Source organism: Sciurus carolinensis, chromosome 14, assembly GCF_902686445.1.
Source record: "Sciurus carolinensis chromosome 14, mSciCar1.2, whole genome shotgun sequence".
Taxonomy (NCBI): domain Eukaryota; kingdom Metazoa; phylum Chordata; class Mammalia; order Rodentia; family Sciuridae; genus Sciurus; species Sciurus carolinensis.
The window spans coordinates 54,145,568-54,163,128 of NC_062226.1; the positions used below are offsets into that span (position 1 = coordinate 54,145,568).

The following is a 17,561-nucleotide window of genomic DNA, read 5'->3' on the forward strand; positions in this document are numbered from 1 at the left end:
TTCTGCTATCCTCTCCAGAAATAAATAAGGAAAAAGGAGGTTTAAGAAGGGTTTTTAGGGGGCTGGGGAGATAGCTCAGTTGGTAGAGTGCTTGCCTTGTAAGCATAAGGCCCTGGGTTCGATCCCCAGCACCCCCCCCCAAAAAAAGAAGGGTTTTTAGTTACACATGGGAGATTGAAGAGAGTGTCTTGTGAAAAGTTTTCTTTTTCTTTTTCTTTCTTTTTTGTGGAAACAAAACCCAACAGAATCAGTTTTATTTTTAGAGCCCCACCTTCTACTAGGATTGTTCCTTCAAAATACATGTTTTGTGTTTCTGTTTGCCCCATGGCCTTATGTTGCCTTTTGTTATTTTATGTCAGGTAACTTGTGTAAGTGTTCCCAAACAAGGAATAGCTAACAGATTTGTTAATTAGCCTGTGTGTGTTCTTTGTGAGGTGCATTACATATTAACTGAAGCAACGGTTTGCTCTTTCCTGAGAAATGTCATTTTGTAAGAAGATTGATGGTTGATGTTCAATTCGTATGTGCTTGCAGAGTTCAAGCCAGTTATGAGTATAATAAAGCAAAAGAGACTACAGTTTTAGTGATAACTGAATGAATTATTTCAATAGAGCTTTAGAACACTTCCAAAAACTTCAAAATGCACTTTTACTTAATATTCAAATATTAAATAAAACCAAATCATGACTAATGTTTAGTCACTAAGTTATCCTACTTTGTGTATTTTAGGTGTTCTTTTCTTTTTGTTTTTTAAAGACGTGGTCTTGCTTTGTTTCCCAGGTGGGCTGAAGCAATTCCTCTGCCTTAGCTTCTGAGTTGCTGAAACTATCAGCGTGTACCAATGTGCCATCACACCTGGCTTAGATGTACTTTTGAATATGAATATTTATAATTTAAATTTATTAATTTAATTGTATGTTTTCTTCTTTTTCTATAGCTAATGGAAATAAACGGAGTAGTAATTGAGAGATTTGTCTTCCTCTCCACTATATCATTTAGGAGCCTTAAAACAAATAATAATCCTTGTGCCTATCTTATAGGGTTATAGTATGAATGATACGGTATTATGCATAATACAAATACAAAGTGTTCATTTATTCATTAAGACTAAATATGCATTAAGCATTTTGCAAGGTATTAGAATAAAACTTAATACATTGGGAAGAATTATAAGGGAATAAAATAATCATTCAAATAAAATACATGGAAAGTTTCTGGAGGCAATATAGATGGTTGTCATTTATAGTTTCTACTGTTTCTAGGCAGGGTACCATGTAATTTATATTTATTATTTCATGTGAATCTTTTGACACAGTTCTGATGTCATTGCTACCATCATTTTACACTTGAGGAAAGGAGCTTGGAGAATCATGTATTTTAGTGCCTTTTGAGCACCTATGTATTTGCCAGTATACATTGTAAACCCAGCAGACTTCTTACCCTTTAAATTCTAGAGGCAAATACAGACCTAAGTCAGATAATTATACAGGTAGATATAGTGGTCTTAACCTGTTCATGATGAGTGCTATGATGGACAGATCCCTTATGATACAGGTGACTGCTAGGGACTTGTCTTGAATGAGAGACTAGGACAACTATCCTGGGAATGAGTGACATCAGAGTGAAGCCTGAAGGAGAGCAGAAGCTAGTAGTAGAGAGCAGGGTCTGGAAGGTGGGCAGGTAGAGAGCATTTCCTTGGAGTAATAGGCAGTGGACAGGGAGGGGGACATCCACTGTCTAACTAGTGGAGATTCCCACTCACTATTTTAGCTGCAGTAGGAAGAAGCTGACAAGAGGTCAGAGTTGTAGCCTCAGTAAGGCAAATGCTACATGGAAAGATCAAATATATGGGAATATGAGAAGAGAGAATGTTCATTGGGATGGGGAGAAAAGAGGAAAGGTGAGATTAATTAGAGCCATTGGGAGTAGTCTAGAAGAAAGGTTGGAATTAGTAACAGAGTGGAATGCAGGAAAGTTCAGGGATAGACCATTTTTGAAGGAAGGCTCTGTCCCATGACTGCTTCTCTGTGAGTGGGATTATAATTCAAGATCCCTAATCACCTGGGTGAGGGGCACTCACAGAAACCTGCTTCTGTGACTTTACTAGTTGAATGACTTTTGGCAAGGTGCCTAGTTGTTTCTCAGTTTCTTCATTTGTGAAATAAAAGGAATAATATTATCAAGCTCATGATATTTTCTGAGGATTCAGAGACCTAGTGTTTGTAAACTACCTATCACAAAGTCTGGAAAATGGCAACTATTCAGTAAGTTGGCAGGCAATTCTTTACTGTTGCAAAAATGTATAAAAATTCATGGGTTTTGGTAGAGGAAATGATGGAAATAGAGGGATGCGCTTCTCAAACTTGTTTAAGGACTTCCTTCTTATTCTTAGGGCCTCTGGTCTAAATCCACTATCCATAATCGCCAGACTGTCAGGCCCCCCTGCGTAGGGACACTGCCTTCCATTTCCTGCCACTTAGCACAGTCCCTGGCTACAAAGCGATGGATTTTGCATAGTGATATTTAAAACTGTAGGAGAGAATTAAATTGCCAAATTTAAGAATGAAGGGTCTGGCTGTGGAAAACACCTGTATTTATTTACAGTGGAGAGAAAGTGAGAAGTTGCTGCCAGAAAAACTAGGATAGTTCGTCCCTACTGCCCTGGAATGAAGGAGTAGTGCTGCAAGCTGCATCAAAGTCTAGGAGCTAGAGAAGACTAGAAAGGGGCACCAGATGTGATGAAAACATTGCCTGTCAGAGAGCGCACTGTGAGGAAGTGTGGAGCAGAATCCAGAGCAGAGTTAAAATGTAGGTGGTGGCGAGGAGGTTACTGAGTGCATGGATTTCTCTTTCAGGATCTCCCTGGTTCAGGTAAACAGAAGGAATACTTGCTTACAATAAGTGCAGGCTAAAAAATCCCTTAAGTTGTTTTTTTCCAGCAGTTGGGGGAATGGTAATCATGGAAGAATGGAGGAAAGAGTTACAGGGCACCCTGGATGAGGGGTGTCCTGGAGGAGCATTGGTGTCCGCACCAGCTGGACGGGAATGCCGCTCCCTGCACAGAGGTGGGAGCAGTCGGACTGAACTGTCTGCTCTTTTCTTCATCACTAGAATTCCAGTGTTTGTAGTTCAGATAATGTGATGCAGATAGCTTGGTCTTACTCAGAGTGCCCCACAGAGAGTGGGAGGCACTCCTGATTCGACCCAGGGAAGGAAGAAGCAAACCGGCTTACCAGAATGAGAGCTCATCCATTTCTACTCTTGTGATGCATGTGCATTTTTGAGGCTTAACTGGCTTTGATAGTTTTATGATAATTTATGTTTTTTAAGTGTGGGTGAGTTGGCAAGTGATCACATTGGTTCTGTTTTGTTGTGAATAAATAGCATGTCAAAGTTTTATGCACTTTCAAAAAATGTTGTTTGAATAAAACTTACTTTGAAGCCACGATAGTCTTTCATTCAAAATATTTATTTAGACCATATTGTTTAAATATATATAATTCCCTTAAGGAATAATTGTAGTCTATATAAATCTGAATTTAAAACAAATAGACCTTCTGGAATTCATAGAGATACAAAATGGCTATTCCAGTGCTTAAGTGTTTATATACAAAAGGAGTTGAGGTGTTCCAGTGTTTATATGTTTAGGTACAAAAAGAGTAGAATTCATAAAAAGGGATGATGATCTGAGAAGTTTAATTCCCAAATGTACCAAATGTACAAAATTATTTAGGTAGAGAAAATATTTGAATCATAAAGTAGTTCAGAGTAAGTGAATGAATAATTCGGCCAGTGATAAAATAAATATATGTAGAAATAAAGCAAACCTACAGTCTCCAACGTGTTCTGGTATTGAAAATAAGTGTGATGAAAGTTGAAGGTGTACTTTAAACTTGGTATCAAATTAGGGCATTTTTGTAAAATAATTAATACTGCCAAATGAGTGATTTAAAGTGATTTATGTTGTTGATGTTGGGGTTAAATATAGTCCTTGAAACATAATTTCTTTTTATTGTCCTTCCCTTGATTTTGGTAAAGCAGAGGGATTAAAAAATTGCTATTATTATTGCACTTCAAATGTTAATGTAGTTCTCATACCTGAATTTATAATTTGATAGACTGTAAATCACCTTGTTTTTAGTGGAAATACTGTACTCTGAACTTTTTAATTTTGGGTATAGTACAATCAAGTTGTAAGTTTGCTAACAAATATGTTATATAAAGAGACTATTTCTCAGCTGGAGTGTTCTGATACATTGCTAAGTTAAACAACTATTGAAGTTGAAATGAGAACTTTTGGGAGAATTATGTCCCTTTTTAACCTATGCATTCCTTTAATTGCTGATACATACAGCAAAGTTTTATAGCCTGACTAATAAACAGTTGAATAAGTGACATTGGAAGACAGTCCCTGAAATATCAGGTAGATTTTGTTTCCCTAGAGTTAAACAGAAAAACAAATTAGGGGTGAGATTGAAGTACCAAAGAAGAAAGCAGTGAGGACTCTAATGTCTGAAACTGAGGAGGCATCCAGAGAGTTAATGTTAATCAGTGAAGGAGAAATTACTTTAAACCTTCCTGATCCAGAACATAAGGAACAGGAGAAGCCTGTTGAGTATTAGTCTCTGTACATTTCTCCCGACTATGTTAAGATTATCTAACATACTGCCTGTTATAAGTGAGCTAGTTTGTATAAAAATCCAAGTGGTTCCAGGAATGCAAGCATGTGAAGTGAGTGTAGCTTTCAGACGCAGAGCCGAGTTGTGCTCAAAGGACCCACACCCCCACCCAAGATCAGTAATCCCTGATGGCATCTAAATCTGCAGAGAGATCTTTTCCTGGCAGTTCAGGTAGTTACAGTAGATTGTTAATCTATGAATGATCACACCAAATCCCTTCTGTCTTTAGAATTTCCATGCAAATTAGAACTAAATGTATGAGATAAATTTATTAACTGTAGTCTAGGAGCACAGGTCAGCATTAGCACAATTCTCTAACAGAGGTTTTTATTCATAAAATGTTACACTTCATTTATGCTAATTTTCTATGGATTCACTTTATAATATAAACTGGCAAGATGAATTTTTAAAGTCCTGGTAAGGAAATGAAAGAGTTTTTGTGTGGGTTTCTGTTTTCTAAAATATAGTTATTCTCTTCCAGGTATAAAATATTTGCATAAATGACTTTTCCTGTATTCTCCTTTAAAAACTCAATTTAAACATTTCTTCTATCACCATTAAAATAATTGTTTTATATTTTTCAAAATGGGAAAGAAAGGGGCTGGGGAGATAGCTCAGTTGGTAAAGTGCTTGCCTTACAAACGTAAGGCCCTGGGTTCCATCCCCAGCACCAAAAAAAAAAAAAAAAAAAAAAAAAAAGGGAAAGAAAGTAAGAATTAATAAATCAAAAAAGCCCTAAGGTATTGGGAAATGGTAAATAATAATAGAAATATGCCAGGTCTTATTGGGTCTTTGAGACAGGAGTGTCTCAAAATATATCTGAAAGATTAGCAAAGTATTTAAATGAAATTTAGTAGAAGTAATAGTGTAATAATATTTTTCTGTTATATTTTATTTTTGCATACATTTCACCATTATCCTATTAAGATGTATTTTTCTTTGCATTATTGGAAAGTGGGTAAACTTAAATGGAAATATATATCAGTAGTACCATTTGTTTCTTTTTTGGACCTCTGCATTTTGTAGAATATGTAATCCTTGATTCTTGTTCTCCTTGGTCTCCATTTCTAATTTAAAGGTTACTATGAGTGACTTAAAACATGGTTCTGAATGAGCTTTATTTTTCTTATCTTTTTTTTGGTAAGAGATTTTGATGGTATCACCATTTATTTTCAAACTTCTCTAGGATTCCACCAACATAAATAGCCTTTAAAAATAGAGGTGGGAATTATTTATTAAAAATTATGAGAAAAATATAGTACCTTTGAACAGATGCTGATCTTTTTCCCCTGCTCTGTTTTCCAGGCCATCCGTTGCACGCTGGTAAACTGCACATGTGAATGTTTTCAGCCGGGGAAGATTAACCTGAGGACTTGCGATCAGTGTAAACATGGCTGGGTGGCACATGGTGAGGAAAATCTGGGCTCCTCTTCCTGTTCTTGTTATGTTCACGTGAATGTGTTGTTTTTAGAGCAGCCACTGGTCTGTAGAAGAGAGCGATCAGCTGTGCCCCAGTGTTAGTTAACATTCAGCCTGTGACTTCCAGACAGCATATTCTCAGCTCAGAGAACGAAGGCCGAACCAACAGCTCTCAGCAGAGGGACGAGATGTTTATAGGACAGTTGGGCCGTGGGGTTCTTTCTGAACATAGCAGCAGCCTGAAAGCACCAGGCCTGATGGAAACTCAGACATACCACAGTTGACCTTTCAGGATCTGAACCTCGGAGAGAACCTAGCATATCCCCCTTGCTTGATCACTGCTAACTGTGTGCCCTTGTCACATGTTTTTGTGGCTGAGTTTATCCTTCCAGATGTTAAAATTTGTATGGTCTAAGGTGGGTATGATAGTGAACCGTAACATTATTTGGCTGGTATCTGAAAAAATAATCTGTAAATACCCTCTTTCAGAATGTGCTAGGATTAGAGGTGGCCGATGTTGGTGGCATGGGGGCTGTGTGTAGGTGTCATTGGGGTGGGGACGCCCAAGCATAGATGGTAATATGGAGGCTGCTTGCCAGGTTCACAGAGCTGTTCTGTCAACGTGCCTTGAGTAAGATTTTAACATTTTCTTACGTATGGTTTACATTTACTGCGTTTAGGTGAAAGGAGACTTTGGAAATAAGTAGGCCCTTTTTTCACCTCCTAGACTGTAGAATTTAAAAAGATAGGTAATGTTTATAAAAGAAATCCTGACTTGAGATTTTTTTGACAGCCTCGGGTATTGGCTCTTAAGTGGACATATTCTTCATTCCCAAGCAGTGCCAAACATCCAGTGGGTTGTATTTTTTATAAATGTCATGTTATTCTAGCAAGATCTGAGGTAACAACATTGGGCCATGTCTTGAAATGCTTTTAATTTATCATGTACCTTGCTTGTTAGGGCATGTGTGTTTGAGTTGCGGGGACATTTCAGCCACATTTCTGTGTGTGAGAGAGTAATAGAAGGGGAAGTTGTTGGAAAGAGTGTGCTAGGGCAACACAACCATGATCCCATGATCCTCAGGGATGGGACTTGTTCCTACTCCATTGATAAGGCCAGAATCTGTAACAGCTCTTAGTTCAGTCTTGAAAAACCAATGAAGTGCTGTAACATTTATAGTCTACATATGTTACCATGTTGGATGATTTCTTCTTTATTTCTATATTAGTTGGCGATGGCTTCCTTAACACAACATCACAGACTGAGTAGCTTAAGAGACAGAAATTTATTTTCTTTTGCTTCTGGAAGGTAGAATTCAAGGTCAGGTTGTCATCAGAGCTAGTTCCATTCTGAGGCCTTTCTTCCTGGTTCACAAATGGCAAACCTAAGGTGGCATTTCTCTGGGCCCACACTTGTGTCATCTTCTTGTGTATCTTTATTTCTTCTTAGAACGACACCTGTCAGATGTAATCACCTCCTTACTGGCCCTATCTCCAAACACAGTCACCATCTGGGTTTCAAGTATTCATGGTCTCAATGTAACCCATGACAATGGCCAGCCATCCTTCTTTCCCTGAGGAAGCATGCAATTGCTCGATAGTAGATTCAGAGCTTATTATCAATGCATTAGGGATCCTGAGGTCATTGGAGGTAGTGTGGGAATGAATGTTCTCAGGTTCAGTCCTGATTCTGCCCCTTCAGTGGCCTGTTACTCAATATGACCCTTTTTTTCTTATCTGTAAAATAATAATAATAAATAATAATACCACCTTTAGGGCTGGGGGTATACTCAGTGGTAGAGTATGTGCTAAGCATATATGAGGCTCTGGATTCAATCCCCAGCAAACCGTCCCCCCCAATAATAATACCTACTTTATAGTCTTACAGTGAAAATTAAGAATAAAATTACATGAAACCTTTAATAAATACTACATGTTAAAAAGAACAAATTGTTCAGTAGTTGAACAGAGATGTTAATCATTAAACAAAGTTCTTTTCATTTTTTCACTGACGTTTTTCCTCCCTAAAGCTGCCTTGTATTAATATCATCTATCTACTGTAGTAGCTTTCTGAGTATAAAAGTTGGCTGTGTCACTTGAGTTTGTTTTATCTATCCAGCTTCCATGTGCATATTACATTAGTAGTATAATGAAAAAAGTGCAGTATTTCTTCCTCCTGAACAACACACACTTTTCCTAGTCAATGTTGGTTTTGAACGTTTTTGGAAAGATGTGATTTTTCACCCAACTTGAATAAGGTATTTCTTTTACACCAGATACCACTCTTCCTGCCATGCCATTAGAAATTCTGTTTCTGGTCTAGTAAATAAAATTAATTCTAATTCTTCCCTTCACAATTATCATCTTGACCTCTTTTATCCCTCACTACAGAGATATGTCTGTATATAACTGAAAATACATGCATGCAGGTATGCAGAGCCACTCTTACTGTTCATTAGGGCAGATGTGACACTGAGGGGTTGGCTTCTAGCCTTTGAGCTGGCAAGTGGGATGAGAGCGCCCACTTGTTTTGCCCCTAGCATTTCAACTAATTGCTTCATTCCCTCCCCCTGCACAGGAACCCTGAAATCATGTCTCCAATTATTTCTCCACAGAGGTGAAACACAGCAATCTTTCTGGCTGCCTTACACATTACAGTGTCCTACGTGTGGGGCAAGGAGGAAATGACTTGATCTTTCTAGTGTGTGATTTTTTTTTTTTTTTCTCTGAAAGTGTGTGGAATGGCAATAAGACTAGTGGGATACATTTCATAGAATTGTTTCATGGTAGCAGTGAATAAATTCTGGGTTTTTTTTTTTTTGCTATTTAAAAAAAATAATTTCTGATGCTAAAAAATAATGCCAAAATCAGGTATCCTCATTTAAAAAAAGAATTTTTAGAAATTTGTTGGCCTCTTGAATAAATGGCTTCCCACATATTCTTTGCTATTAGCATCTTCATTTATTTATTCAGTTACCAAGATGTTTGATTTCACAGGTCATTATATATCTTATGTACACCTATATACACACACACACGTCTCTGTATAAGGGTACACACATGCACACACATACACACTTTGTCTTAAAAATTGAGTTGTTAACATTAGCTGATTTACAAAAACCTTAGGAAAAGCATTTTTAAAAAATTGGAGAGAGTGATTAATTCATTATGGTACAAAACCTGAGTTCTGAGATTGCTCAGTGGCTTGGGTTGCTCTTCACTAATTACTTCCTTGAAATCTTAGCCCTGTTGAGTTGGGATTGGGAGAAACTCCGAACAGTTCTTGAATTAATAAAGGATTTCCTACTTCTCCCCCCTTCTAATGAATCATAGCTCTTTCACTTGATAATAGAAATCAAAGTTTGTTGAATTTAACTTTATTTAAAACAAAATTTTTTGAGGTATAGAATATCCATACCTTGTCTATAATAACTTAGTTGTAGAGCCAAAAGTATTGCAGAATTTGTAATTTTGTCAGGTGCTTGTTCAAAGTTCTTGGATAAAGGACTCTAGGACCCTGCCACTAATTCACCTTACAACTATTTTTTCCCCTCCCATTTGTATTGTCTTCCTGTGGTTTCCCTCTATTCACCTAAAATTATCTGAGTCTTGAGGGGAAGTTTCCTAAAATTTCAACTATTTGGTTCAAAAGTACCAAAATATCAGTATATGAGCATTAATGGGCTCATTTTCTGGTGATGAATTTTTGTTAGTAAAAATTGAGTTCTTTGTATTTTGGCTTTTTCCATATCAGACTTGTAAGTCAACCATTCTTGAAATTGGGAATTCAGGAAAAGATTTTACATGCTCTTAAAAATACCAGTATATTCCCATGATGGCTGGGTCATTGGGAAGACAGTACTCCCCACTTACCTATCCCCCTTGAGAAATTTCTCCTTATGAGAAGAGTTACTATAGTCATCGTATTTGTGAGAAATCGGAGACTGTAACTGTGTGTGTGTGTGTGTGTGTGTGTGTGTGTATAAACATTGTTATTGTCGATGATTTGTAAATTAATTTGAATGTCATCTAAATGAGGTCTTTATTTCTAAACCACTAAAATTAAGGTAAATAAAGTAAAAATAAAAAGGAAACAAATTCCACATGGTTTTAAGGAATATTTGTTGATAAGAAGACATAATTGAAGAATTTTTTATCATGATAATCACAACACATTTAATTTTGTATTTTGATGAAAAACATGGGCAGATTTTAGAAGGAAGATTTTTAAAGTATTTTTTGCCTCTACTGAATCATTAATTTTTACCTATTGAAGCCGATTTGTAACAAATAACCCTTTTTCTGAATACTTACCCTCCAAAACAATAACCGATTCCACAGTTTCTAGGTACGTTAGGTATATCAGGTGAGCATTTGGCAAGAATATGAGAATTGATGAACAAAAACCATATTCCATAGCCTAATGAACTTCACAGCAGCTTTCTCATTGCAAATGATTTCCTTCATAGAATATTTTAACTTGAAAGGAAAAGGATGTGCCCTTCAACAAACTGTGTCAGTGCTAGAATGTTTGTTCTCTTCCAGGCAATCTGAATTAACATGTGTTATTTCTTTTGGCTGGTGTCTTCCTGCAAGAATGCTTGTTGCACTGGAGTTCTTGAAACCTTTTATTATATTCTATAATGTGATTTCCTTTTACTACTGGCAGTTCATTCAAGGAAAAGTAGTACTACATTATTCCTTTAATTATTTGCTCATCAAGCCAGCTGTTTTCCTGCCCATATTTTATCTAGACTCTTAAGAATTTTTAATGTAAAATGAGTAGGCTTGGCCTGTATCATCAGGATCATCAGTCAATAGGTATTTATTAAACATATGTCATGTGTACTTTAAGTACCATGCCAGGTAACCTTCGGTTCTTTGCCTCCAGGAAATGGTGAGGAGCATAAAGTTAATTTAGTGTCATATACCGACCAGCTTTATGGTTTAATGTACTGTAAGACTTAATATTCACATAATCCATTAATTTGAAATCTTTCTTTTTTGTCATTCTTTGGAAATAATTTTTCCCTTTTTTCCTTCAGCATTGTTGAATTTGAGTTCTCAGCTTTTACTTGGTCTGTCTTCTGAGGCAGATGAGGGATATTATAGAAACTGTCACACTAATAGAAAATAGAGACTATTCCATTAAATTTAAATTTCAGAAAATGAATGATTTTTTTGGAATGTAAGTGTATATCATGCTTATTTAACTGAGTGTCCTTTATTTTAATTTGCTAAATTTGTCAAGCCTACACCTAAAGAAAATCATACTCAGATTATATAATCATCCTATAATCAAAAAACTTTTGGTTATATCAGTTCTACATTTATAAATATGAGATCTCAGTATTCTGTTTACAGGTTCCTTAAATTCATTGAAGGCATGGTGATACCTATAAGGACTCTAGCAGGGCAGATCAAAACCAGGAGTTTTTCATTTTATTCTGTGAGAGGTCTTATGTCTTTATTATTTGTCCCAGACTGTGTTATGCTTATGAACTTTCTAAATGTCTATGAAAGTAGTTTCTCCCCAACTGGTGTCTCTGTAATGCTCTCCCTGACTTGAGTCCAAAAGCCGATGGTAAGCTTCCCGCTCAGGTTCTGTTTTATTCCCTAGCCTTCTCCCCTCCCCACCACAAAGGGAAGGTCCTCTGGTATAAACAGTAAAGCGTGACATTTCTGTGAAATCATGCTTATCCTAAGAGTTTCTGCAACAGTGTCTATAGGATAATTTGTAGATTTGTCAAGATAAAGAGAGTGAAAAAAACCCTTGGTTTCCATAACAAAGGAAGATAATGTTTCCAGATACGAACCTGCTTTAAGGCTCTAGTTTCTCTTTTACTGACGTGGTGATTGTCCCATCAAGAATGTATTTTGCTTTGGGAGAAAATGTTTCCAGTAGGATATTTAGGAGTTGATAAATAGTGCAATACAGGTATTAGTTTGGGTACCTCTCTGCACAAGGAAGTAAATATAGGCTCAACAGTGGCCGAGAACTCGATCCTTTGGGAAGATGCTTCTAGGGCTTCGGTCAGAGACACATGGGTAGAAAATACACATTTCTCTTCGTTCGGTGCGTTGGTCTGGAAGGAGGAACTGACACATTTACTTACAAGAACTTGCCTTTCTGGTAAATGTAGGTATTTTAGATAGTAATACTAAGTTCTGGTTGTGCATAGCTGCAAAATTTTCTCTTGGTTAGAGAATCCAGCTTTTGACTGCCTTCTAGCTCTGGTGAGGCAGCTGGGTCCTGGTCTTTCCATGGGCAAAGTCCTTGAGCATTTCTGGACTTATTTTCATTTGAGAGAGCAAAAACAAGGCCATTTCCTCTCCTGGCACAGGAGACTTTGCTGCTTGACCTGAGGGCACAGTGCCCTCTTCTGCTTCTCCTACTCCCTGATCATGGCTGATAAACTGTAAAAGGAGGACATCCTCAAAATGCAAAGGTTTGTGTTTGATTAATGATGTTAACTACTCTCCTATTCTGTCCCTGGGCTGCTTATTTTGATTTGTTTCTCAGCTGGTCCACCATTAGGATAGGCTGAGAACTCCCTAAATTTTCTTTAAGTACAGCACAAAAGTGCCTCCTTCTCACAGTCCTGGGCTCTTTGCCTATTAGCTCTCCAGATTTTTTTCTAGTTCCATTTGATTCCTATGGGATGTAAGGTGAGCCTGGAAAGACCTGGCCTCTGAAGTATAATCAATACCAGTCCTACTGGTAAGGAGTTTCTTGGGAGATCTTGAGGTTGAAACATAAAAAGCGTGAGGTAAATGAAAGGAGGCAACAGAGAAGATAGGTGCAGTTCTGAAAAGAGACTCTGAAGGTTCACATCCTGGCTCTACCACTGTCAGTGGAACCTTTTCTAGGTTATGTAATGTATTTGTTTTCTCATCTGTGAAATGTGAATAATGATGGGATTCTGCTAAGATTAGATGAGACAATCCTGGTGCCTTGTACACAGTAAACACTTAATAAGTGTTAGTGATTATTACTACTGTACTCTGACAGAAGCCAAACTTCAACCTTGAGGACATGACAGGCATGTTTTAGCAAAGTTTAGGGGTTACAGTTTGGGTGTAGCCAGACTAATACCACGTCTAAGCCCCAGTTCTTTTATCTGTAAATTCAGATAATAATAGGAATTGTGCTTAAATATCATGGGGTGGTTGGAGGGAGGATTAAATGAAAGAGGGAAGCTAGCCCAGTGTTCTGGCAAAAAACGTTTTAACTACTAATATTAAGTCAATAACATAATATTAAATATTAATATTCATGATAATGTCTAGAATATTAGGGAAGGTATGAACTTCGTTCTCTTTCCAGGGAGGGTCTTCTTCAGTGCCCAGTAGCAGAGTCTGGTTACCAGTTCTCTTGGTTGTAGGCCCCAGTGTTCAGGTAAAATTGTTTCTGTCAGCAAATCCAGGATAGTTCCCAATAGCTTCCATACCTAAAATGTCATTTGAACCCCTATGTGAACACAAGTAAGGAAAACTTTACCCCATAAGTAATATTTTGAGATTTACAGACCAGTTAAAATGAATTGCAGGAATATTATTTACCTGTTGAAAATTCAAAATCCAGAAGTGGATGAATTTTAGTCCAAGTTGAGTCTGCTTTTACTTATTTTTGCACCTCTCTTTTTGCATGTGAAGTGCTTTGATGGACTCACTACTTTATCATTTTATTGCATTTTATTACATCATAAATTTTTATATCTTGCTAACGATCCTACAGGAAGCTTAATTGTTTATAGGAACATCTTAATTAACTGGAGTTCACCAGGTTAAGCAGAACACAAATTGAAGGGGTGATAAATGAAACACCCTCATTTGAGCTTCTCTCATTTTAGTCAGGATGCACTGTTCAGATAAACCAGGAGATTCACCTGGGTCATAAGGACCCATATGCCTCAGCCAGATGATGTTGATACTCTCAACTCTCTGTTCCTTCTCTGTTGTGTTGTAATTGGTGACTTCTCCCAACTTTCCCCCACCCCTTTATTGAATCATGAAATCACTGGATGAGATAAAGTATACTATTTCAGAGAGAACTCTCACTTATATTCTAAGATCTCTAGTTGTTTATCCACCCCATTCCTTTCCAGGTTTTGCCTTTCCTTTGAAAGGCAACATCTTTAGAAGATGTTTGTACCTCTTCTAAACCTTCTTGAATGCATTTGTTGTTAGTGAGCATATAGGCAAAGCATTTTATAGAAAATATTGTGACGAGTTATTACTGCAACTGGATAGTTTTATAAGCAGTATCTGTCATTGGGCCTGATAGTAATGTTCCTCCCTCCTTTGAGCACTTCTTCCTGGTACCCAGGGAGACCTCACATTGATCTCCTACATTTCCCTGCCTGCTCTATACTCAAGTGATGCTTGCTATTCAGGCGGATGCAAAACTATCTAATTGAAAGGACAATGTAGTTGGACCTTAGATTCAACTGACCAAGGATTGTAAAGTTAGCTGTCCAATAAGGACGTCCCTGTTGGGGTTTTTGAGCACTTGGAAATGTGGCAGTCCAAACTGAGATGTGCTAGTATTAAGTATGCAACAGATTTTGCAGATGTCATCTTTAAAGATAAGAATGTAAAACTATCAAAATTTGTTCTTGCATTGACTACATACTGATATTTTTGATGTATTATGTGAAATAAGAAATATCTTTAAAAATTAGCATCAGTGTTTACTTTTTACTTTTTTGATGAGAGTAGAAAATTTTAAGTTACAAATGTGTCTTGAATTATCTTTCTGTTAGATTTTGCTGCCATAGGCTATAGATGTAAGGAAATATGTTTGGAGAATTTTAGGTCAAAGTGTCTTGATGGCAGAGCAGTTAGAACCAATGGGAGAATCCCAAAATCCAAAATCCACGGTTGTTCTCTTCCTCTTCACTTGGACTCTTTCCCAGTGCTTCCTACTTTCGTGCTTGCTGCAGTATTGATCGCGTCCTGTCTTTCCTGTGCCCTGCTCACCAAGGATGGAGAATTTTCCTCTCTCACCACCTCCTACCTTTTGTTCCCAGAGCAAGTAAGTGCTCTTTTCTGTATATTCTCAATGCCCTTTGCTGAGACCAGAGTAGTAGTTTCTGGGTGATGCTGATCCTTCCAGTAGCTTGGGATCTCTAGAAGGGCACTTCATCTTTGAATGCTGCCGGTACCATGCAGTGTCTCCCATGTGCTACATGGGATGAAGGTTTATGGATATCTGGAAGTGTCCAGTTCCTACTTACCATTTCTTTTCCAGCAGCCCCTTCCCATTTTGAGGTTGTAAGCACAGCCCACAGACACTTTGTCTTCAGTCTGATTTCTTTTAAGTCTTTGTTCTGTTCTAGTCTTTGCTATTTCCCTGTGAGTCTTCAGACAACAAAATAAGTGAAAGGTAGGTAGGAGGTTTTATAGCATAACTAACCAGGAAGTAAATTTTAGAGAAGTTGAATTTGTTTGATCATTAACAGATGTTGGCATATTTGTTTTATTCAGAAGCTTTGGTCTTAAGTGGAATACCTTCCACTTTTATTTCGTAGTTCTTCCACAATCCTTTGCCTGCAAAAATCTGAGGGAAGAAATTCTCCCCTCCCAACTTTGGCTGATCATGTTTTCTACTATCAGTAAAAATTAAAAAACAAATCAACTCCCAACATAAAAGAAAACACCTGTTTGGCTTGGAGAACTTGGCTAGGGAGGTCTTTTTTCTGACATGCCAAAAGCGACCATCACAGGGCCCCTTAAAAAAAAAAAGTCGTCTTTTTTTTCTTTATTTCATGTGAGCATTGGCAGAAACTCTGACAAGCAGTTCTTCATATTTTATTATGTTCTTGTCTGCAGAATCTCTGTCAGGCAAAAACCTTGTCAGCGGAAAACCTGTCGTAGGATCAGAGGAGACAAAAACAGGTGTCACACAGGCAGTCAAAACTGAAGGAAAAAAAAGATTAGGCTAAAGAGAGAGAGGCAGACAATTACATTAATGCCATTGCTTTTATCTTATAGATGTGTGTTATTATCTCGGGGTGCTGAGTGCGCAATTGCCTCACAGAAAAGTAGACAGGAGACAAGGGGAAACTTGATAGTTATTAACTGAAGAGGCAGTGTGTCAAAGCTGGACGGGGTTCAAAGTTTTGCAGAGGGAAAAAGCTGCAGGCAGCAAGCAGCGGCTGTGTGGTTCTGCTCTCGGCTACACAGACCTAGTAGCAATCTAACATTTTCTACTTGGAAGCAGATCATAGAGAGAAAAATTAATGAAAGATTTCATTTGGAGGTTTTGGGGGTAACATTTATCGTATAGACATGCAACTGAATCACATAACCTTGCTCTCTTATAAAATCTCGCCCCATGTGAGACATGGTGAGGCATGAAGACAGGCATTTGTCAGTTCAGCTGTGTTGTTTGGATATGTTTAAAACACCTATTATCAACACACTTTTAATTAAAAAAAGCTATTAAGAAGCCCTTTTACTAAGTGTGAACATCTGTACGTGCAAGCTGTAAATTAGGAGATCACATATGTGTGCCTCAGTCAGAGACTAAATGAATCTGGCAAGTGTTTTCTATTACTGGTTTTTAAATACAGCCTAATATCTAAATGAAAAAAAAATTGCTACATTTTACAGTTTGCCTTGATTTTTTAAATTTTGCCTATTGGTAGTAATTGATAGAACTTTTCTAATTAGGAATTAGTCATTATCATGATCAGATCAATAAACAGAATTCAAAGCACTCACATATCTCCCCTCTGTTTTCTTTGTTCACATTATCTTAGGAGATCACTTGTTTTCTAAAAGTTGGAGCTCCATGAAATATATGTTATGGTACAAAATAATTTCATTTGCCAGTTACCCAAACCCTAAAAGAATTTTAACTTTGTTGATAGGTCATGCATGTCAGGCAACCAAATAATATAGAATGGGGTTGCAACTTTGGTCATATGTTGATCATAATTAGGTGAAATACCACATAGACTTTGCTCAGGGCCTTAACATTTTCTGCTCATGCATTTAAAATGTGGTTAGTTCAGACTTTCCCTCGGCCCCAGGACTGCCCTCTTAACCCTTTTTATGAGCAAATTTTTATATAGGGTATTTTATCCCTCCAGTCACCAATGCAAAGCAATGTGATATGTGATATATACATTAAGCAAATCCTGAAATCCAGAAGAAAACACACATCAGTATCAGAAGTGTGTGTGATAGCCCAGAGTTTTAAGGGATTACATGTAGTGGAGGGGAAAGAAGGAAAAGGTTGATTATAGATGTAGAATAGGATTTCAGATAAACTGGGGGAAGAAGGAAAAAAAATACTTATGACACAAAGGTGACATGTTTTAAAAGGAAAAAAAAAGATTAAGAATAATAATTTCTTTCTTTTAGATATTTCCTACCAGGTGCAGGCATTTTATGTACAACTGCTCTCAATTTTGAAGTAGTTCCTCAATAGAGTTTGAAGAATGTGTTGCA

The 17,561-nt window shown here is 37.2% G+C and overlaps 1 protein-coding gene across 9 annotated transcripts in view; it reads left to right on the top strand.

The window, feature by feature from the left end:
* Bnc2 (basonuclin 2) overlaps nucleotides 1-17,561 on the top strand; it is a 403,502-nt gene that overhangs the window by 258,193 nt on the left and 127,748 nt on the right. For all 9 annotated transcript variants that reach the window (XM_047523680.1, XM_047523685.1, XM_047523679.1 and 6 more), the window contains one exon: nucleotides 5,985-6,087. In XM_047523680.1, coding sequence (XP_047379636.1) covers nucleotides 5,985-6,087 — 103 coding nt within the window. The remainder of the gene's footprint in view (nucleotides 1-5,984; nucleotides 6,088-17,561) is intronic.